Source organism: Schistocerca serialis, chromosome 7 (assembly GCF_023864345.2).
Source record: "Schistocerca serialis cubense isolate TAMUIC-IGC-003099 chromosome 7, iqSchSeri2.2, whole genome shotgun sequence".
NCBI classification, from domain to species: Eukaryota; Metazoa; Arthropoda; class Insecta; order Orthoptera; family Acrididae; genus Schistocerca; species Schistocerca serialis.
Window position 1 is genome coordinate 268473388 of NC_064644.1, and position 23821 is coordinate 268497208.

At 37.2% G+C, this 23821-nt stretch overlaps 1 protein-coding gene across 1 annotated transcript in view; it reads left to right on the top strand.

Annotated features, from left to right (window-relative positions):
* Positions 1-23821, top strand: part of LOC126412662 (putative helicase MOV-10) — a 431824-nt gene that overhangs the window by 245239 nt on the left and 162764 nt on the right. Inside the window, exons 9-11 of the mRNA XM_050082364.1 lie at positions 289-431; positions 2453-2617; positions 7828-7978. Coding sequence (XP_049938321.1) covers positions 289-431; positions 2453-2617; positions 7828-7978 — 459 coding nt within the window. The remainder of the gene's footprint in view (positions 1-288; positions 432-2452; positions 2618-7827; positions 7979-23821) is intronic.

The following is a 23821-nucleotide window of genomic DNA, read 5'->3' on the forward strand; positions in this document are numbered from 1 at the left end:
TTTTATCGTGTAATTTGTAGTTTTGTCTTTATAACACGTTATGCAGCCTGCAGGGCCTTCTCAATATGAATCTATGGAACAAAACGTATATCCATCTATGCTAGAGTCATGTATCAGGCTCTGAGAGGCATTTTACTGTGTTGCCTCTGTATCTTTATAATCTCTCTGATTTTTTTTCCTTTCCATCACAAATAAATGCCTGGAAGCACCCCAAAATATGTTAATATGCAGAATTAGTCAATAATAAACTAGAATATTTTAAGTCAGATGCTACTTTATTGTTTTTAGGTTCCAGGGTTGTTTGAAAGACGTCCATCATTGATGAAGAATGACCGAATAATAGTTACGATAAATGGAGAGCCTTATGTTCAGTATGAGGGAATAGTGCATGAGGTCAGAGAGCAGGAAGTGTACTTAGGTTTCCGTGAACAGTAAGTACTGTTTTCATTGTTAAATCTTTCGCTGTTGTTACCTGATTGTTCGTTAATGTTCTGTAAATCTAACCAAGATTCAGTGATGTGGTGTGAGTCAAATTATACTTTAACTGGCAGAAACAGACACTGCAGAACTGCTTCTGTAAAGTATAACAACAAGAAATTATAACAGTTGCTAATCTACTTGCATTGATGAGAATAGTAATTATTTGTGGATAATACAAATTTATACACTGAAGCACCAAAGAAACTGGTATAGGCATGCATATTCAAATACAGAGATATGTAAACAGGAAGAAGACGGCACTGCGGTTGGCTATACCTATACAACACAAGTGTCTGGCACAGTTGTGAGATCAGTTACAATCTCCCTAGGCCAGATAGCAGCATGCAAATGGCCCCTATCTCAGACACATATTGCTTAATATCTCTGTTTTTAATGTTGTACAATATTTTTAACTGTTATATAAATAGAGTTAAGTTTGCAGTAGTTACTGAAAAATGTTTTAGCTCCCATGCATTTAAACTTTACCAGCTACAATTCTTAAAACAGAGTCAACAGTAGAACATGACCTCTGAATTGCCTCTTTTAAGATTCCTTGTAATCATTGTTATTTGCAATACAGTCTTGAAATTTGGTACAGTTGTATTATCGCAGGAACATAATTGAGTGCTGTAATTAGAATGTTCTATTACGAATACAAATGATACTTAATATACCATGAATAAGGACTTTTCGTTCCAGATTTGTTGAAAGTTGAAAATTACTGGTGTTAGTGTATTGGTGCCCCCTATTTAATATTTTTATATGAAACTGAGGCTACATATGAATCTTTCTGAGTCTAATATTTAGCACCTTCAGTTTTTTGTAAAAATGCCGATTTTGACCAAAATAATGCATTGATCAAGTTGAGACTTGTAACTTTCGATTGTGACAGCAATTTTTAGTTATGACATTCATTGGCGTATTCTGAACCACTTTTAGCTATGTAGTCTTATTCAGCGCTGTTTATTTTTTCCTTAAGATGGTATGTTTTGGCTGTCTTATTCATTTGATCATTCTGAGACTCTACAATGTTAACATTAATATACTGAAGCATACACTGACACAAAGTTTGAAACAAGTATTTTAATTGTTAATTTCACTCATAGATTATGGTGCAGTCCTTTGTATGTTAAGCACAGTTGCATTAGGATGAAGTGGCACTGATAGTAGGGAACCAGCACACTTACTCCCTCTGTACCTCTTACGATGATACAGCACCTGTTTCACTTCACTGTATTCTCTGAAAGGATTACAATATCATCGACAAACCTCAAAGTTTTTATTTCTTCACCCTGAACTATTTCTTCACCCAAGTTTTTCTTTGGTTTGCATTACTGCTTGCTTAATGTACAGATTGACTAACATGACCCTGTATCACTCCCTTCTCAAAGACTTCTTCCTATTCATGCCTCACAACTCTTATTCTACCACCTGGTTTCTGTATAAGTAGTAATATGAAACAATTTGATAAAAAGAAGGTTTTGGTTGATGGGACATATCCAGAGGCACTGAGGAATAGTCAATTTGGTTATGAGGAGAAGTGGTGGAGCCTGGAAAGGGGGGGGAGGGGGGGGAGATAGGAGAGGTAAAAATTGTAGAGATAAGCCAAGGCGTAACTACAGTGAGCAGGTTCTAGAGGGTTCAGGTTGCAGTAGTTATGCAGAGATGTATCCTGCACAGGATACGCTTCTGTGCAGTGCTGCGTCTAACCAGTCTTGAGACTGAAGGCCACACAACTAACACGTACTGATTCCCTCTCTCTTTCTCTCTCCCATTCTCTTTCTTTCTCTCTTGTCAGAATTAGCATGTGTTGTATGCACTATTACTAACATTGCAGTTTGAGGATTTTGGTGCCGCAGTAAAATGTATTGTTTTCAAAGTGATATTCGTAGTTATAGTTATTTATGGGCATACAGCTAATATGCACTATTTCTGCATTTTATTTGTATGAAGAAAATTCTATGTTTTTCAGGTTTTTGAAAAAATTTGTAGAAAACCTGAAGCTGAGTATTTCATTTAGCGTTAATCGGTATCCTCTGCAATTGGAACACCGTGCGCTGATGTTGTTGGAAAATCATGAAATGAGCTGGCTCATGTTTCCAAACGAATACAGCTATTCATCAGATGCAGGAATCCGGTAAGCTTGTACTGAGAGACTGTTAATCATAGAGTGTTAGTATTAACTAAAACAGCCTCTACTTCAAACAGTAATACTACGCTAGAGCGACAAAAGTCATGGGATAGCTATTATGCACATAAGCAAATGGCAGTAGTATCATGTACACAAGGTATGAAAGAGCTGTCATTTGTACTCAGGTGATTAATGTGGAAAGGTTTCCAACATAATTATGGCTGCATGGCCATCAACAGCAAAACCACATCCGCTTTTACCGTCAAGATTTCAGAAGAATGCTTTTGAATCTTCATGCAACCTGTGTCATGCCAGCACGCGATCTGTATTACACCACACCACATGTCATTTCATGTGGCCAGGAATGAAGAAGATTGTCATAAGTGGACATCATGTTGCTTACAATGTTAGCATTACAAGGTTAGCCGATATGTATATGCGCCAATCGGCAACTTCCCCAACACTACCACACATTTCACTCATGTGCACACAGAAAAAGTGGGACCACTACTGTCTTCAAATTGGAAATGGTGCCTGCTAACAATTATTGACCGATTGAGCCATTGACCAAAAGTGGCACTTGTGGAAAGTGCCTCCACGGAAACTTTCAAGCATGCTTTCGTGCTAAACAGTGTATCACTTTTTGGCTGTCCTCTTCACACTACAACATATCATGGCAAGCAGTGTAAATCGGAATTGTTTGCCAACCTGGCAGCTTTCTGTGGCATGAGTCATCACAAAACAACCAGCTACTACCTGGCCAGCAATGGAATGATAGAGCCTTCGCACTGAACACAAAAAGTACCTCTAATGTGTCACACCACCGGGTGGACAGAATCTCTGCCAATGGTTCTGTTTGGTTTTTGGAAAATGTACAAACCTGATGTGGATGGTTCCTCTGCAGAACTGTTGTACGGAATTTCGCTATGACTGCCTGGTGAATTTGTAGATGTGGCTCTGCAGCCTGATACAGACCCATCTACCTTTGTCAGTCACCTTATAGATCATGTCAAGATCAGACCTTCACAGCCATCCAGGCATAAAATTTTTGCCACATTTGTCCAAAAAGACCCCAGTACATGCACACACATGATGTTGCATACTGATGGCATAAAACCAGCCCTACAGCCACTGTACAATCGGCAGCACCGAATCGTCAAGAGGGGAGATCACACCCTGGACATTCTGGTCAGAGGCAAGCAAACTAACATTACAATAGACAGCATCAAGCCATCAGATGTCTTCAATGCGCCATCCCCCACTGACGCTTGATATACACAGGCTTGTGCAGCACTTGGTCCAGCCAGGGCAACTCCTGCACCAGCACGTGGTCCAGCAACAGCAATTCCTGCACCTGACTGGTCATGATGTCAGCTCCAGGGGACCAGCACACCACAAGGTCTGGTCAACATGTCCGCTTCCTGACACACTCCCTGGATGCGCTCTGTTTCTGCCAAGGTGGCTGCTCTAGCGACAGTGGCCAGCAGTTCCGTAAAGTGTAGTGCGTGAGAGTTTTCATGCTTGTGTCATGCGAAAAGTGTTTAATTTCGTGCTGTCACATTAGTTCCATGCTGGCCGCCAGGAGCATTGTGTTTTGTCTATAAACTCTGTGCTATTTACACTTACTTTATAACGATTTCGATGTTAATGTTTACTCTCTGTTTAATTCTGTAATTGTGCGTAGGCCTTAGTAATGAGTCAACAAGATGATTAATCATTCTCTCTCAAGTTTGCGTCTAAAAGACATTCTGTATTATTTGACCTATGGACAAATAAGGCTGTTGTCATCCCAGCAAAGAATATATCGCTCGTGTTATTTATTTGTATCCAAACAGGTAGGCCAACTGGTCGAACAGGCTATGTTCCCCTGCTATGTGTTTTTCAGCAGTTGCATCATCATAGGCCTATATTCGACTTCAAAATATCACAATGAATAGCAAGAAAAGTAAGCATAAGTGTAGTAATGAAGTTGGGTGTAAAGTATAAACACAAATGCCCTAGTTTATTCTCTCTGAAGTCTGGTCACCCTAAGTATATTGTGTGTGGCCAAGATAAACTAAAAGCGTCGACACCCCTGATATAAAGTGATGTATGAGTTTCGTCGACATATGTTTCTTGGAAGTGATGTAACCTAACTGTCCATAAGTGATGCTGCACTGCTTCTGGATGGCTATGTCCCAGTACTTTGTTGTGGCTAGGATTTTCTGGTTTCTTTAGGAGTCCACTTCTGCTCAGGATGCAGCCAGCTTGGTTCACATATATTGCTGTCATACATAAAACATATCTCAGAAGTACACAGATCAGCCATAATTAGCTTAAGGAAATGTGACTGTCTTCTAAATATTTTTATTGTGTATTTCAACTGCAGGACACACAGTTGGGATGGTTACTGGTTTTATATGAAACCATCATTCAGATATGTCCAAAAAAACAGACACTACACATTCATATAATGGATTCACATCAATAGGCAATGAATGTGTGGATGCACATTTATGTTTGATCTCTAGCAGGAATCTAAAATTAGCGAACATAGAGTACTTGGATAGGAACTGTGGATGGTTGGTGCCAAGATAGTCCATGCATCTATGATAAACACTGTGTCCGAGTGACACAGTGGTTAAAACAACTGCCTAGTAAGCAGGAGATCCTGGATTGGAGTCCCGTTCTGGCACATATTTTCATTTATTGCCGCTGATTCGGCATAAAGTCACAATGTAGCTGATATCATTGGTCTCTTCTCTTTCTTTTTCTTTCTTCCCCCTCTGCCTTCAGTTTACATAATATTACTTGTTTTGCCTTTTTGCTAAGTTGCCATCAGAAGAAATGCTTAAAAAATGAGAAGAGGGGTGGTAATGTACAAGGAAAAGAAATTACAAATCAAATAAATGTTTTTATATAACTATATGCACTTGAATAAATTAGATATTAATTCTTTGACTGAACAAGCCCAGAAAGGTGCTCATAGTGTATACTTATTTGCATTCTGATTGTTGGAACTGAAATCTACAGTTAACTACATAATAGCACACATTTGATACCTTTTAAGTCACAAATACAATTATGAGTAAAAATATTCAGAATTTTTAATATCAGCATAAACTATCAATTTTTTATTGTGAATACCTGTAATCTTATATTTGCAATTGAAAAAGTTCATAGTACCACATAGTTAATCATAGTTTTCAATTTCCAGTACTGATAGTGCAGATATGTTTATATTGCAAATGCCTCTCCTGGGCTATTCAGTTGAAGAACTGCTATGTAACTTTTTCAAGTGCATATAGTTGTGCAAAGAAGCTTATTTCATATCTAATTTAGTTTCCTAATACTTCGCTGCTAGACAGATCTTCTGATGAAGACTTGGTAATAAGTCAAAACAGCTAATGATACAACTTGTGTGACCTGAAGCTGAAATGTATAATAATAATAATAATAATGTCTCAGAAGATTTCTGCCTTAAATGGTATATAACAGTAACAGTGTTGAGCATTAAGTTCTGCTGCCTGCACAAGAGCAAAATACACTCCTGGAAATTGAAATAAGAACACCGTGAATTCATTGTCCCAGGAAGGGGAAACTTTATTGACACATTCCTGGGGTCAGATACATCACATGATCACACTGACAGAACCACAGGCACATAGACACAGGCAACAGAGCATGCACAATGTCGGCACTAGTACAGTGTATATCCACCTTTCGCAGCAATGCAGGCTGCTATTCTCCCATGGAGACGATCGTAGAGATGCTGGATGTAGTCCTGTGGAATGGCTTGCCATGTCATTTCCACCTGGCGCCTCAGTTGGACCAGCGTTCGTGCTGGACGTGCAGACCGCGTGAGACGACGCCTCATCCAGTCCTAAACATGCTCAATGGGGGACAGATCCGGAGATCTTGCTGGCCAGGGTAGTTGACTTACACCTTCTAGAACACGTTGGGTGGCACGGGATACATGCGGACGTGCATTGTCCTGTTGGAACAGCAAGTTCCCTTGCCGGTCTAGGAATGGTAGAACGATGGGTTCGATGATGGTTTGGATGTACCGTGCACTATTCAGTGTCCCCTCAACGATCACCAGTGGTGTACGGCCAGTGTAGGAGATCGCTCCCCACACCATGATGCCGGGTGTTGGCCCTGAGTGCCTCGGTCGTATGCAGTCCTGATTGTGGCGCTCACCTGCACGGCGCCAAACACGCATACGACCATCATTGGCACCAAGGCAGAAGCGACTCTCATCGCTGAAGACAACACGTCTCCATTCGTCCCTCCATTCACGCCTGTCGCGACACCACTGGAGGCGGGCTGCACGATGTTGGGGCGTGAGTGGAAGACGGCCTAACGGTGTGCGGGACCGTAGCCCAGCTTCATGGAGACGGTTGCGAATGGTCCTCGCCGATACCCCAGGAGCAACAGTGTCCCTAATTTGCTGGGAAGTGGCGGTGCGGTCCCCTACGGCACTGCGTAGGATCCTACGGTCTTGGCGTGCATCCGTGCGTCGCTGTGGTCCGGTCCCAGGTCGACGAGCACGTGCACCTTCCGCCAACCACTGGCGACAACATCGATGTACTGTGGAGACCTCACGCCCCACGTGTTGAGCAATTCGGCGGTACGTCCACCCGGCCTCCCGCATGCCCACTATACGCCCTCGCTCAAAGTCCGTCAACTGCACATACGGTTCACGTCCACGCTGTCGCGGCATGCTACCAGTGTTAAAGACTGCGATGGAGCTCCGTATGCCACGGCAAACTGGCTGACACTGACGGCGGCGGTGCACAAATGCTGCGCACCTAGCGCCATTCGACGGCCAACACCGCAGTTCCTGGTGTGTCCGCTGTGCCGTACGTGTGATCATTGCTTGTACAGCCCTCTCACAGTGTCCGGAGCAAGTATGGTGGGTCTGACACACCGGTGTCAATGTGTTCTTTTTTCCATTTCCAGGAGTGTATGTCATCACAACACTTCTACTTCATCAGCCAGTATTACATGATGAAATAAATTACATCATACCATAGGCCCTTTTCATTTTTAAGTACATTTTTAATATGCAGCTGTTCTTGTGCAGTCTGTAATGTTATTTGATTTAATTCCTTTATTCCGTTTCCACAGTCTGTCCTGTTTTACAAATAGCAAGAATTGACCAAAAAGGTTGACCCCATTCCAGTGGGAACACACTAGGACGGAGCAGATTGTGTTAAAGAATTTTTTTGTTTCAGGTCTTGGTTCAATCGTTTGATTGAAACAAATGAAGAACAGAAAACAGCAGTAAGCCACATAGTGTCTGGTTCTTTCTTCCCATCTCCATATGTGGTGTTTGGCCCACCAGGTACAGGCAAGACAGTCACAATAGTAGAGGCCATATTACAGGTTAGTGACGATGTATTGGTTTCATTTCTTCCCTCCCCCCCCCCCCCCCTCCCCAACTAATACTTGTAACCACCTTCAACACATGAAACATTATGGTGTGACAATATTTAATACTGACGGAGGACTGATAATGAACTCATTGTAAATTAATTACTATGAGAATGCTACCAGAAAATGGCTGTTACAGATGAAAACCAGGAAAAATTTTATATGGTTATGTGATGTAAAGGCTAGAGCTTGTAACATGACAAGAATTGATGGAGAAGTCACGTCTGGCTGATAGAAAAAATTCTAAATGATGAGGGAAGGTAGAGGTAAAACAAGTAGAATACATTGCTGAGGAATCGTAAGGAGAATGCAGTCACACGTAACTTGGCAGCAGATTAGGTTAGATTAGATTATATTAATTTTTCATTCCACAGACCCACAAAAGAGAGGATCCTCCTGGGTGTGGAACACGTCAGATAAACACATTAGATAAATGTAATTAGGAAAACTTGAGTTTCATTAATTTTAATGATCCTCAGTCAATAAACAGTAAAATTATGTACATGAATTAAAATTAAACTTCTAATATTTACAGGTTTAATACTTACATCTACCTTCATTAAATCCATCATTCACACAGGAGCTAGTTACTTGGCTATTACAACCAAGTATTGTCAAAAATTAAAGTAAATTCTTCATTTCAATGATCCTCAGTTAAGAACAGTCAAATTATGTACAAGATTTAAAATTAAACTTCCACTATTTACAGACTTAAGACTTACATCTGCTTTCCATACATCCATCATTCACACAGTAGGTAGTTACTTGGCTGTTACAACCAAGTATTGTCAAAATTTAAAGTATAATAAATTTCCATTAAAATGGTCTACTGCATTTATTGAAAAATTCATGGATGGAATAAAATGTACCCCAAAGTTGGAACCAATCACACTTGAATGGCTCCAACCATCAAGTCAGACTCGGTTTCAAACTCAAATGTTTCAGGAAATTGTTAGTAATGAACGTACTGTGTCTGTAGCTACCGATAATTTTTTAGGCAAAAGTTTAGATCTGTCTCTAATTCCAAAGAAATGACGATTTTTCACCAAAATGTGGGAGGACTTGGTAATAAAGTAAATGACATTACTGTTCTGTTAGAGGAACCACAAGGAATAAAAGATACTGATGTATTATGTTTTAGTGAACATCATGTGAAAGATATTGAAAGGTTACAGCTAAGTGGTTACTGTCAGGCAGCGCATTACTCTAGAACCATAATGGAAAAAGGTGGAGGGTAATTTATGTAAAAAACAACATATCTTACAATGCATTAGATTTAAAGAGCCATTGTATAGAGCAACAAATTGAAGTATGTGGTGTTGAGATTACTGTAAATGACTTCATGGCTGTAGTGTTAGCACTGTATAGATCTCCCTCAGGGAATTTGAATGTATTTCTTAAACACTTGGATTCTTTATTATCCATACTGTACTCAAAGTCCAAGAACTTGATAATTACTGGTGACTTTAACGTTGATTTCCTAAATGAGAGCAATAGTAAAGCTGATTTAGTACATTTAATGGAGTCTTATAATCTGATGGCAATAGTAGATTTCCCAACTAGGATTACTGTTAACAGTAAAAGTCTGATAGATAATATATTTATAGATAAGTCTAAATGCAATGAGATCACTGTACATCCAATCCTTGGCCTTTCTGATCATGGTGGTCAATTGCTTAGGCTCAATTACATCAGTGTGTGCAACAGTTCCGAGCATTCTTGGAAATCTTTTAGGATAATAAATGAACAGGGCCCTAAAAAATTCAATGATAGCCTAAAAGAGATAGACTGGAGCCGAGTTTATAGGGAAACAGATGTAAACAAAAAGTACAATTCATTTTTAAATGAATTCATGTCTGTATTTGAGTCCATCTTTCCCAAAAAAGTAGTTAGAAATAGTCATATAGGCAATGCCAAGAAGTCTTGGATCACTACAGGGATAATAACATCTTGTAGAACAAAGAAGATGTTATACAGTTCTCTCAGGACTTGTAATGATCCAAAGAAACGACAACACTACAAACTTTACTGTAGCATTCTCAAGAAGGTTATAAATAATAGTATGTGCATAAAATCAGAAATTGAAAGCTCAGAAAATAAAATTAAAACTATATGGAATGTAATAAAGAGGGAAACTGGCAGGACAACAGGGAACATGTCTCAGGTAGAGATTAATACAGGGGACAGTATCATAAAGAAACCTGAGTTGGTTGCAGAAATATTTAATAACCACTTTTTGAGAGCAGCAGAGAAGACAGGCTGTAATGGTTCTATGGAAGAATCATTGTCCCTCCTACAGAAAGCTATTAGTAACAGAATCCCACAGATATCCTTACCTCCAGTTACTGTAAGCGAAGTCATAAGAGTAATTAGATCCTTAAAAAATAAAAATTCTGCTGGTGTGGACAATATTTCTAGTAAAATACTGAAACACTGTTATAAATTTGTTAGTCCCGTCTTATGCAACATATACAATGCATCCCTACAAGATGGGATTGTTCCTGACAGACTTAAGTTGGCTGTAGTGATTCCTCTCTTTAAAAAAGGGGATAAAAGCATTGTTACAAACTATCGCCCAATATCCCTATTAACTACCTTCTCGAAAATTCTAGAAAAACTCATGCACAGGAGGATTGTAGACCATCTCAACTTCCACAGTATCTTAAGCAAAAATCAGTTTGGTTTTCGTGCCGGTCTTTGTACTGAACAGGCAATATTCTCTTTCAGCAACCAAGTTTTGGAAGCCATTAACAAAAAAATGTCTCCAGTGGGTATTTTTTGTGATCTTACGAAAGCCTTCGACTGTGTAAACCACCAAATTCTTTGGAAAAAGGCAGAATACTATGGTTTAGGTGGTACTGTTGGCTTGTGGCTGCAATCATATCTACAGGATCGGAAGCAGACTGTAATGCTAAATGGCTCTTCTGGAGAACTTGCCTCGTCTGAATGGGGCACGATAACGTGTGGTGTGCCTCAAGGCTCCGTTTTGGGCCCACTGCTTTTCCTCATCTTTATTAATGATCTTCCTCTTTGTTCTGAGACAAACAGCAAATTTACCCTGTTTGCCAATGATACCACAATTCTAATTGACGATTTGATTGATCATGATCTTGAAAAAACTACAAATACTGTTTTTAATGACATCTTAAATTGGTTCTCCTCAAATGGTCTTTCGCTCAATGCAGATAAAACTCATTATATGAGGTTCCATACATCACAAAGTAATCCCGATGAAATTAACATAAAATGTAGAGATCAACCAATACAGAAAGTTGAAGACACAAAATTCCTGGGTGCTTACATAGACAGTAAATGTAATTGGTCAGTTCACATTCTTCATCTATGTAAAAAACTTAGCTCGGCAACATTTGCATTACGGGTAATTTCTTCAGTGGCTGAAGTTGACACTATTAAGGTTGCCTACTTTGGCTACTTCCACTCATTGATGTCATATGCTATCAGATTCTGGGGGAACCAACCACTTGCAAAAAAAGTTTTCACCATCCAAAAAAAAGCAATCAGAATAATGTGTGGGGTCCAACAAAGACACTCATGCAGGCACTTGTTTCGGAAGATAGGTATCCAAACAACTGCCTCACAGTATATTTTTTCCTTGCTCACCTTTGTGTGCAAAAATTATTCCATCTACCAAGACAACAGTAAATTCCATGGTTATAACACCAGAAACAAAAACAATCTACATTTAGAAGTGAAACGTCTCACTCTGGTACAAAAAGGAGTTTACTACTCCAGCATTAAGCTGTTCAATGCTCTACCACTACATATCAAATGTGTTCATACAGAACTGCCAAAATTTAAACAAGTTCTCAAAGATTACCTGACAGAGAAATGTTATTATACTGTGGATGAATACCTGAAAGAAAATGTATACCATCACTAAACGTATTATGTCTAGAAGTAGTTCAATTGATTTTATTGTGCATTTGGGCATTAGCACACTTTTTGTAACAACAGATTGGCTGTACATGTATTTACTCTTGTAGGCGTAATATCTGATTTAACTTTGTGCTCTTATCTTTAACCTTTATTTGAAACTCCTTTTTCTGTCAAATGGTAGTTATGTTATCTAGCTGACATTGTATCTGTTACGTATTTATAGTATGTCTTACTTAAACTATGTACAATTTGCCATTGAAATGCCCTTGTATTTATTGTAAGTTTAAATTGAAACCTGTACAATTTGACACGTTCCACATCCTTGTGATTGACTCACTAACTGGATCTACGGAACAAGAAATAAATAAAAATAAATGAAGGAGTTGGCCACCAAAAATTCTTTTAAATTATGTTTAAATTGTCCCTTGTCTGAAACTAAACTCTTAATGGTTGCTCGTAACTTATTGAAAATATGCGTTGCTGAGTACTGGACTCCTTTCTGGGCAAGAGTAAGTGATTTTAAATCTTTATGTATATTGTTCTTATTCCTAGTATTGATACTGTGTACTGAGCAGTTAGTTGAAAAAAGAGATGAATTATTTACAACAAACTTCATTAAGGAATAAATATACTGAGAAGCTGTGGTTCGAATGTCCAATTCTTTGAATAGGTTTTGACATGATGTTCTTGGATTTACACTACACATTACTCTTATTATACACTTTTGTACACTAAAAATTTTTCACTGGACTCGCATTTGGGAGGACAACATTTCAATCCCGCGTCCGGCCATCCTGATTTAGGTTTTCCGTGATTTCCCTAAATCGCTCCAGGTAAATGCCGGGATGGTTCCTCTGAAAGGGCACAGCCAACTTCCTTCCCCCTTCTTCCCTAATCTGATGAGACCGATGACCTCGATGTTTGGTCTCTTTCTCCAAACAACCCAACTAAAAATTTTTTCTCGTTTTGTGGAGTTACTCCAAAATATGATACCATATGACATAATGAAGTGAAAATAAGCGTTTTTTTAATATTTATGTCTCTTATGTCTGCCATCATTCGCATTGCAAACACAGACTTGTTTAGGCACATTAGCAGTTCGTTAGTACGTTGCTCCCAAGTGAATTTATTATGAAGTTGTAATCCCAAGAATTTTACACTCTCAACTTCTCCTATTTCCATATCATATTTTATGCACACACAAGAAGGAAATCTCTTGGAAGTTCTGAATTGCATAAAGTGGGTCTTTTCAAAGTTTAATGACAGTGAATTGGCTATGAACCACTAACAAATGTCAGTAAAAATTTAATTAGCTGCCATTTCTAAATTTATATTTGATTTACTATTTATTGCAATGTTTGTATCATCTGCAAATAAGACGCACTTGGTATCTGGTAACGTAACAGATGACAGGTCATTAACATACATAATGTATGTGGACCTAGTATGGAACCTTGGGAAACACCACATGTAATTTCTTCCCTGTCACATGATGTCTGATTGCCTACTGCTGAAGTGTTACATAATGACACCCTGTGTTTTCTATTAGTAAGATATGACTGAAACCACTTTGCAGCACTACCAGTGATGCCATAATATTTTAATTTACTTAAAAGAATGCTGTGATTCACACAGTCAAAAGCCTGTGACAGGTCACAGAATATGCCAGTTGCCTCTAATTTGTTGTCTAGTGAATTAAGGACATTTTCACTGTAAGTGTAAATAGCCTTCTCAATATCAGAACCCTTAAGAAACCCAAACTGTGACTTTGACAGTATGTTATTTTCACTAAGGTGCTTAAGTAGATGCTTGAACATAACCTTTCCAAAGATTTTTGAAAAAGCTTGCAAAAGTGAGATAGGCTGGTAATTTGATGACATTTCTTTGTCCCCTTTCTTGTGGAGAGATATGACTCCAGCGTGTTTAAGCCAGTCTGGGAATGTTCCTGTGCTAAGGGATTGATTACACAAATATGACTAAGCTCACATGAACACTCTTTTATTAACTTTGTTGATATGTTATCATAACCACTAGAATGATTTTATTTTGAGGACTTTATGATGGATTCTATTTCTTTGGGTGAAGTAAGTGTCAATTTCATTTTACTGAGATTGCTTGTGTGCACTGGTCTCAGATATTCCATTGCATTATTTACTGAACCTGACAACCCCATGCTATCAGTAACAAAGACAAAATACTTGTTTAAATGGTTTGCAACGCAACATGCGTTCGTTACCAGGGTTTCATTTTTTTTAGAGCTATTTGTTCCTCCTCATTTCTGGTCCTACCTGTCTCTGACTTAACTATATCTCATACTGTTATTATTTTATTGCTGGTTGTATTTATCTTCTTCTCATAATGCAGGTGTTTAGATTTCTGGATAACCTTCTTCAATATTTTGCAGTAATTTTTGTAATGAGCTATAATGCTAGTATCAAAATTGTCCCTCCACATCAGATAGAGTTTCCTTTTTGTCTCACATGATATCTTTATCCCTTGTGTGATCCATGGTTTCTTATTAGACTTCTGCTTAATTTGAGTTACCTTCAGGGGAAAACAATTTTCAAATAAGGTGCTAACTTTATTAATAAATGTTTTGTATTTTCCATTTATGTCTTGGATGCTGTAAACATCCATACAATTAATTTCTTTGAGCAATCTCCTAAATTTATCGGTGGCCTTCTGTACTCAGTTCTGATAGATTTTTTATCCTGAAAATTTTCAAAATTTAATGTTAGGTGTTGCATGTCATGGTCAGATAGCCCATTTACTACTGGTTTTGTAATGTGGCTTAGTTGCCTAGAATTGTCTGTAAAGATGTTATCAATGGCAGTCTTAGAACATTTTTATACCCTAGTTGGGAAATTTACAGTAGAAATTAACTTGAATGACAATGTAACTGATTTCAGTAACTGTTCACTGACATTGTTTTTCAGGACATCTGTATTAAAATCACCTTCATCCACTAGTTCTTTGTATCTTAATTTTAGATGAGATAATAAATCTTTAAGACCATTTATAAACAGGTTGAAATTTCCTGAAGTTGCTCTGTATATGGCTACTATTATAAAGGACCTATTATGAAATTCTGTCTCTGTTGCACATGGTTCTAAGTGCTGCTGTAAGCAAAATTTATTAATGTAATATTCTTCAATTTAAAACTGTTTTTAACAAATGTGGCAACTCCTCCTTTCTGCATATTTTGTCTACAGAAGTAAGAGGCTAACTTAAATTCTGTAAGGTTTAACATACCTGTACCAGTGTTGACATGCTGTCCAGAGGCAGATTATATCAACTGGGTTAGATGACTCTGATTCATCAATGCACATAAGTAGTTCATTAATTTTACTTCTAAGTCCTCGAATATTTTGATGCACTAAAGATAATTGGCATTTCACATTTACCGAGATGAAATCGGGTGGAAATAAAATTTCTGCTGATTGCTGTAAATTTTTAACCAACATCTGTGTTCACTGATCCAATGTGCCAGGGTTATGCTGTTTGATTTCTTTCTCAAACTGAAGGTTTGTTTCAATCTTTACTTCTCTCAAAACTTGACTTTGTTCTGTCCTACCTATCCTAAAAAAGGGGGACCGATGACCGTAGCAGTCTGGTCCCTTTAATCCCCCAAACCAACCAACCTAAAAAAGGTGCTGCTCCAACACCTATGACCGCTGGTATACTACCTCTCATGGCAGTGCCCCCCCCACCCCCCCACCCCCACCCCTTACATTTCCTGCTATTAGCCCAGCCAGTTTATCTCTCCCTTTCCTGTTGAGGTGTAGGTCATGTCTAGTATAATCCCACCTACTGAGAGAATCAACAGGAAGCAAGCCAATATGTGACCCCACACCTGACCCACCAAGTAGCCATTCTAACTCCAAATTAACTCTCCCGATGGTATAGTTCCCCACAATAACCATGGTGTCTTCCTTGGTAAAATCTTTAGAGAGTGAACCTAAATCCTCGTGTCACCTGACCCAGACCAGCACTAGGTTTAAAAAAATTTGTGACATGGTATTCTGATCCTAACTGGTCCTGCAAAACTTGGCCTACACCTCTAGCACGTGAACTACCTAACAACAAAACTTTCTTTCTCTTTGCTGACTTCCCTACATTCTTATTCAGTTTTCTACTGAAAATTTGTTGTGCCCCTTCTACACCTACTTCTGTCTGAGGCTCATCAGTTTCTAACTGAAGCAACAGGTCAAACTTACTCCTCACATTCACCACAAAGCTGTCTGACAAAGTTCTTGGTCTGTTCCTCCTGTTATCTGTTGCCACTTCCCACCTCTCTTTACCCTTCTCCCTCCTTAACGTGTTCAGATCTTCCCTAGCCTGCTCTAACTGTGCCTGAAGGGCAGCAGTTTTCCCCTCCTGTTCCACTATTTTCCTATCTCTACTGCATATCCTACAGAACCACTGATGAGTCTGATCCACTTCCCCAATTCCCATGCTGCTACAGTCACCCCAGTGGAAAAACTACTGAAGCCATCACACCAAACCCCAGAGCTAACAATTCTACGGCATGTCAGGCACTTTTCACTCATGGTAAAAATCTTACTTTACTGAGAATAAATCAAATTAAATTACTGAAAAAGAAGAAAAGACATTTATGAAAGTTTAGGTCTAGTCTCAATTATATGTAAACATACTTATTACCGAAAAAAGGAAGAAAAACACGTTTACAAAAATTAGGCCTAGTCGCAATTGTATGTAAACAAAGCTGCTACTGTATGTGCAAAGTTTCCAGATACCGGAACTTAAAATTTATGCTGTGTTTTGAAAAATAAAGAGCTAAACGACAAAGAGATACGCTTTTCTTAACTTGCTGGAATGGAAAAGAACAATTAAATGAGTGCCTCTAAGTTTTACTGTGCTACAATGTATGCAAAAATACAGTCGTAACTCAACTTTATGTTCCTTTAAATTTTTCAGGAGTAATACACAAAGAGAAGTGAAATGTTTAATTGTAAACTTGAAAAACACGCTAATACATGTATTAAACAAGTTTCCTGGACTGCAGGCTACATCACTTACCTGTACGGCGGCACAAAACTCATGCATTTTGCCTCATGCAGGGCTATATGTAGCATAGAAATATGCAACAACTGCAGTGAATTGAGTAAGATGATTTTAGCAGGAAGTACTTTGCTTTGTGAGGTGCTAATGGATTCAACACCAGCCCTCAAGTTCGTGGTGTGCCACATTATATTCTAACTGCCTAAGGTAACCAAGGAAAGATGGCCACCATAGGTTATCAAAAGTAGCAGCTATATCAACCGTCACTAGAGTGTATGCAGAATGAGTATCTGTTGCTAGCAGAATCACCTTATAAATTGCATCTTCAGTTGATATGTCTCTTCTTAATCCAGACTGGTGAGGGCTCATCCCATGATATTTTAATTTGTTGCATAATAGTTTTCCAAATATGTTGTCAAGAACATTCAAAAGACAAATTGATCTGTAGGATTCTGGCATCAATGGACCATTTATCACTTCAGCATTCTTCCACAGGTCAAGGGCCCTTCCTTGCAAGAGGCACTCATTGTACAATTCACTCAAGGAACTAGGTAAGTAGGTGACTGTTCCCAGCTTTCTGTTACCATCCCATTATTCGTTTTGAGCATGAATAAGACTGCTGGTAATCATATTTCCTCACAAACTGTATTATATAGTACTCCACAGGTATTGATTTCTAAGTTAGGCTCCACAAATTGCTTCCATGGTACCATTTTTGTTTGCATAACTCTTCCTTAAAACATTCTTTAAAATACCGGTATCTATGCAACCTTCAGACTCTTTCTTCTCGGGTCATACTGTTGTAGTATAGTTTCATGGCTCTTCTTGTTACAGGTCTTAATTTCTGCAGCATCACAGTCTAGATGCAAAGTTACATCTCCCCATAGGTATCAATGCCTCCGTTGTTCTACGTGTAGCCACTGTCAGTTGTTGCACGTTAACATGGAGTCTCAATCTACGTTAAAAGCAAATTAGATTTAGATTATTCAGTAGCAGACCTTAGCAAAATTTGCCTTGAAGGCATATTTGAAGTAGCCGGTATGGTAATACACGCACAAAAAATTGTAATTGTGTCAGTTAATCGAACTCCAAGATCTGATGAAATAATATTTATAGAAAAAATTAACACACTAATTTTGCAGTTGTCCAAATATAAACAACATAAAATTATAATTGTAGGTGATATTAACATAGATATAAGGGCAAAGAAGCAAAATGTTATCTATATGGTTAATTCTTTGAAGTCATTGAACTACTATTGTCTTAATGAAAAGCCCACCAGACAGAATGCATATCTTGATAACATAATTAGTAATGTATATAATGATACTCTTGAATGTGATGTAATAGAATTAGGAATATCAGATCATACAGGACTATGGCTTCGAATAGAAAATTCAAAACTCAACACTAAAGAGAGACAAGTGACTCATAGACTTCTAGGAGAATCCAATGTAAACAACATGATTAATGAGTTACAGGAAATTGATTGGTCTCATAAAATTAATAATAATAAGGCAACTGATAAATGCTTTATTATTTTCCTCACAGAAATTAAGCACATTGTAGAAAAGATATGCCCCACTGTAACAAAAAGACAACATCCTAATAATACACATAAGCAATGTCCTACTAACAAGTGGTACTCTCCAAAACTTAACAAACTTAGGATACTACTTCTAATTCTGAAGGATAAGTGTAATAAAAGTGACCAAGACAAGGCAAATTACATAAATATGAGAAAATTTTACAAATCAGAAATAAAAGGGGCTAAGTGCAAGGCAAATGATGAATACATTTTGAATTCCAAAAACACATGTAAAGCTGCCTGGAATGTCATAAAACAGGAAATTAATAACATCAATAAAGAAAACAACATCCCTATAGACCATGATACACTCAATGATTGTTTTGTAAATAGTGCCACTACCACTCCACTCAATAATTCTACCATAGATGCAGAAGCACTACTCATCCATACAAAACAGAGTAGTGAGAAATTTACTTGGACCCCTATCACCCTAAATGACATTTGCAAATCAATAAACAAACTAAGCAATTCCAGAACAGAAGACTATTATGGACTCAGTAATTTCATCATAAACATATAGCAAAGGAAATCAAAATGCCACTTCTCTCACTGTCAAACAGAGTACTAGATGAAGGAATATTTCCAGAATGTCTTAAGCTCACAGTTACACAACCTATGTAAAAAAAAGGTGATAAAAACCTCCAAAACAACTACAGACCCATATCAATAGTACCAATCATATCCAAAGTAATAGAAAATTGCATGCATATGCAGCTATACAGCTATTTTGAAAGCAACAAATTATGAAATGAACAGCAATTCAGATTCAGATCTAACCTATCAACTGTAAAAGCAATTGAAGCTTTGGTGAACAATGTATATGAAGCATATGAAAAGAGGCTGCATATATCTGGAACACTTATTGATTTAAGCAAAGCATTTGATTCAGTGTCTCATGACATAATCAGTAAATAGTTAGAATACTGTGGCATTGAAGATAAACCACTCACCTTATTCAAATCTTATTTAAGCAATAGGTTACAGCTTGTATATGCAAATAAACAGAGATCAGCAAGACTCCCTTTAAAAAGAGCAATACCCCAAGGCTCGGTTCTTGGGCCTTTCCTGTTCATTGTCTATATTAACAATTTCTTGTATTATATACCATGTAAGAATATACTGTAGACTGATGATATAACGCTAATAACCTCAAGTGATAATTTACAAACTGTGCTGGATAACAAAAGAGAAATAATGCAAATGACTAGTCACTGGTGTCAGGCCAATCAACTGCGCATAAACAATACAAATACAGAAGAAATAATTTTTAATCTAAAAGCTACAAAAAGTAAAAATAAAGCAGTGAAACTACTTGGATTGCACATAGACCAAAAACTCTCCTGGGGAGAACACACAAATCACCTGTGCAGCAAACTAGCCAATGTACTTTTTTTACTTTACATATTGAGAAACAGTGTGAGCAAACAGCTATTACTTCACTCATATTTTGCTTTCTTTCATTCCCATCTGGAGTATGGAATTTTGCTCTGGGGTAATTCCTCACAGGCTAAATGTATTTTCAGATGGCAAAAGAAGGCCATCAAATGTATATTAGGATTAGCACCCAGAGATTCCTGCAGAAACCACTTTAAATATCTCAGTGTAATGACAGTATCTAGAATGTACATATAGGGTAATTCCTCACAGGCTAAATATATTTTCAGATGGCAAAAGAAGGCCATCAAATGTATACTAGGATTAGCACCCAGAGATTCCTGCAGAAACCACTGTAAATATCTCAGTGTAATGACAGTACCTAGCATGTACATATATAACTGTTTAATGTATGCTGAAGAAAATCTGGACAAATTCAGCACGAGATTGATGTACACACACACAATACCAGAAATAGCCACTTGTTGGATTTTCCTTTCTCGAGGCTGGCTGTTGTCCATAATAACTATAAACATTTGGGCATAAAATTTTTTAATAAGTTACCATACTCAGCTTGTACAGCCCCATTTTATAAATTCAAGAGTGAATTGCAAAATTGGTTAAAATGCAGTGAATTCTATACAATTAAAGAATTCCTAGGAAATAGTCATTATAATATAAGCTTTTAATAAGTGATAAAGAAATGTTTTCAATTCTTAAATAAGCTAAATAATTCTGTGTATGTAAGTGTTTATTGTGCTTAACTGTATTCCATTTTCAACTTTGACAAAGCCAATTGTATGAAAAATATTGAAAGGTGAATAATAATATTCTATTCTATTCTATTGGAAATGAAGGAGAATGTAATGGCACCAAGTCAAAAATGAAGAATTGTACCTGGACAAACAAAGATATTACACCTGGGCAACCTGAGATGGTTTATAGATGGTGATCAGCTTCCGACAAAATAAACAACAAAACACTCATGTTGGGTTCACCCAGACCACCCATCCATCATTAGTTTGGTGTGTAGTTTCAGTACGGATCTGGATCACTTCAGTGTTTAGCAAGCTAGCATGTTCTATTTTATGCTGTAATGAGAAAGTCTCTTGAGAAAAAAGCAATAATGTATATTTACACTGTTAGTGTATGAAGTGGGGAAAGAGAAAAAATGCTCTTATTTGTCTATTAAATTAATTCTGACATAGTAGGACATGAATAAAAATTAATCTCATATCGTTAAAGCCACGTGCAGTTGTTCAAAAAATATTTGATAACTTCAAATTTGTAGGAAATTTATAACAGTGGCAGTAAATTTTCTGATCACTGTAAAATGTGTTATGTCATCGTAATCTTACCGTTACCTTTCCGTTCGTATCAGCTCATCTGCTTTGCCTTCACAGACCTTCCTTAATTGTTCCACATCATTCTTGGCCTCCTTTCATATTCTTTTATGCTTTGCTTCTTTTTTGTGTTTTTTATTGGTTTACAACACATTATTTTCCTTATTATTCATGAAGCCAAATTTCATTTTTAGTCCACTCCTGTCCATGTCATTTTTATATGGTAGAGGCTTCATCTCAGTTAGTAAATGGTTTAAATGGCTCTGAGCACTATGGGACTTAACTTCTGAGGTCATCAGTCCCCCTCAGTTAGTAATTTTATTATTTACTTATTAAGCACCTGTATTATGACATTCATGATTTTGGACTTGTAAAAGTACAGAACACTATAAAATATTACATATTTACATCATGTACAAAATCTTATCATTGGGTTCAACACATCTTTATAACAAAAATATTATTCTGCTTATGCACATACAGATAGAATAAAAGCTTACGAAACCCCTTGGTCGATTTTAATAAACTATGAAATACCAGTACTTTGGTTAACTAGGCATAGTAACATACAGCACAAAAGCTAGGTGCATAATTACGTACATACATTGATGAAAGAAGTTTGCTTTTATCTAGGAATGCTTGATAATTACGAATTTTTGTTTAGAGATTTTGAGGAAGACCTACAGATTTGAGCAAAATTCCAGGTATTTGTTAATTCTGTAGAAGCTGTTGTTTATTAGTAGGTTTTTTAGTACTTTTCTGAATGTATAACTGTTTGGTATTTTTTTATGCTATCTGGCAATGCACTGTACAGAATTTTTGGTTTGTAAACAGCACTTTCCTGATATATTGATTTTCTGTGCGCACCCCTATGATAATCATCCCTGTTCCTTGTTTGATAATAGTGGATCTCACTATTCAGAGCTGAAACTTGATGGTTTTTAATGAAGCATTTGCTTTCAAATATAAATATAGATGGTAAAGTCATGATTTTTAATTCCTTAAAGATATCTACATGGTGCTCTGCAAGCAACATCACTTATTAATCTTCCAGCTTTCTTTCGGAGCTTAAAAGACTGCTTTGCAAAAGAGGTATTTCCCCCGAACACTATTCCATACTTCAGTAGACTATGCATGTGTGCATAATAAGCACTTAACACTGTTTCAGTATTGCAGCAATCTTTAAGCACTTTTAATATGTAACAGTACTTGCTTAATTTTTTTGTTAAGCATTTCTATATGTTTTTCCCATCTTAGATGCTCATCCAACTATAATCCTAAAAATTTTATGTGGTTCTTTTGCTGAATTTGGCTATTTGATAATGTAAATTTTACATTGGTCCTACTTTTGTTCCTTATATGGTTGAAGTTCATCCATACAGTTTTCTTGTCATTGACAACTAGACAGTTATCTTTAAACCATTTTTCTGCCACTTCAGCTGTTTTGTCAATTTTTTGCTGCATCTCATAATCGTTCTTCCCTTTTATAATGAAGCTGGGATCATCAGCAAATAATTTGGTATCAGATGTTGAAAACTGTTGAGTAGGTCATTAATGAAAATCAAGAATAACAATGATCCAAATAACGTACCCTGGGGCAGCCCATAATTAACTTTTTTATATTCAGAGTGGTACACATTTCCATCCTTAGAAATTTGTACTCTTTGTTTCCTATCAGTTAAATATGATTTGAACCACTCATAGGAAAGACCACAGACAGCATAATTATACAGTTTTAACAGCAGTAGATTATTATTTATAAGATTGAATGCTTTGGAAAGGTACAAAAACAACCCATACATCAGTCCCTTGTCCTCCATAGCTTTGTAAACCAGTTGTAGGAAACTGAAGAGAGCTGTTTGTTAGATTTGCCTTTTCTGAAAGCATTCTGTGCATTTGCAAGAATTTTATTTTTGTTTAGGAAGTCTGTCATAATTATTCTTTCAATTATTTTCGAAAATACAGATAATAATGATAGTGGTCTGAAATTTTTAATGTCAAACTTGTCACTAATTTTATAAACTGGTATTACTGTTGACTGCTAAAGTGTACTTGGAAACACACCAGTTTAAAAGAAGTCATTGATTATGTCCACAAGTTGAGCAACAATATTATCAGTACTACATTTAACAATTTTGTCAGGGATACCATGAAATCTGCAGGTCATTTTACTCTTTAGTTTGCTGATAACTGTTTGTACTTCTTTGGGTGTTACGGGATATAGGTACATTGTCCTTTCATTTATTGGAGTTTTTACCTTCCTCTTTGGATTATAGTTAGTGGTGATCAGATTTAGGGCTACATTAATATAATGATCATTAAATATGTTAGCTATTAGAAGTGGATCATCATCAATTTCATTTCCGTGTTCTACGGTGACTTCATTACTTGCATTTTCATGTTTGCCTGTATGATTATTAATAACTTTCCGCGTAGATTTCATTTTGTTGTTACCCTTTCTGATATGTGAATCATTGTGCTTCCTTTTTACAGCAACTATAGCTACCCTGTGCTTTTTCCTATAACACTTGACATATGGTTTCAAGGTAGTATTTTGCTTTGCATACT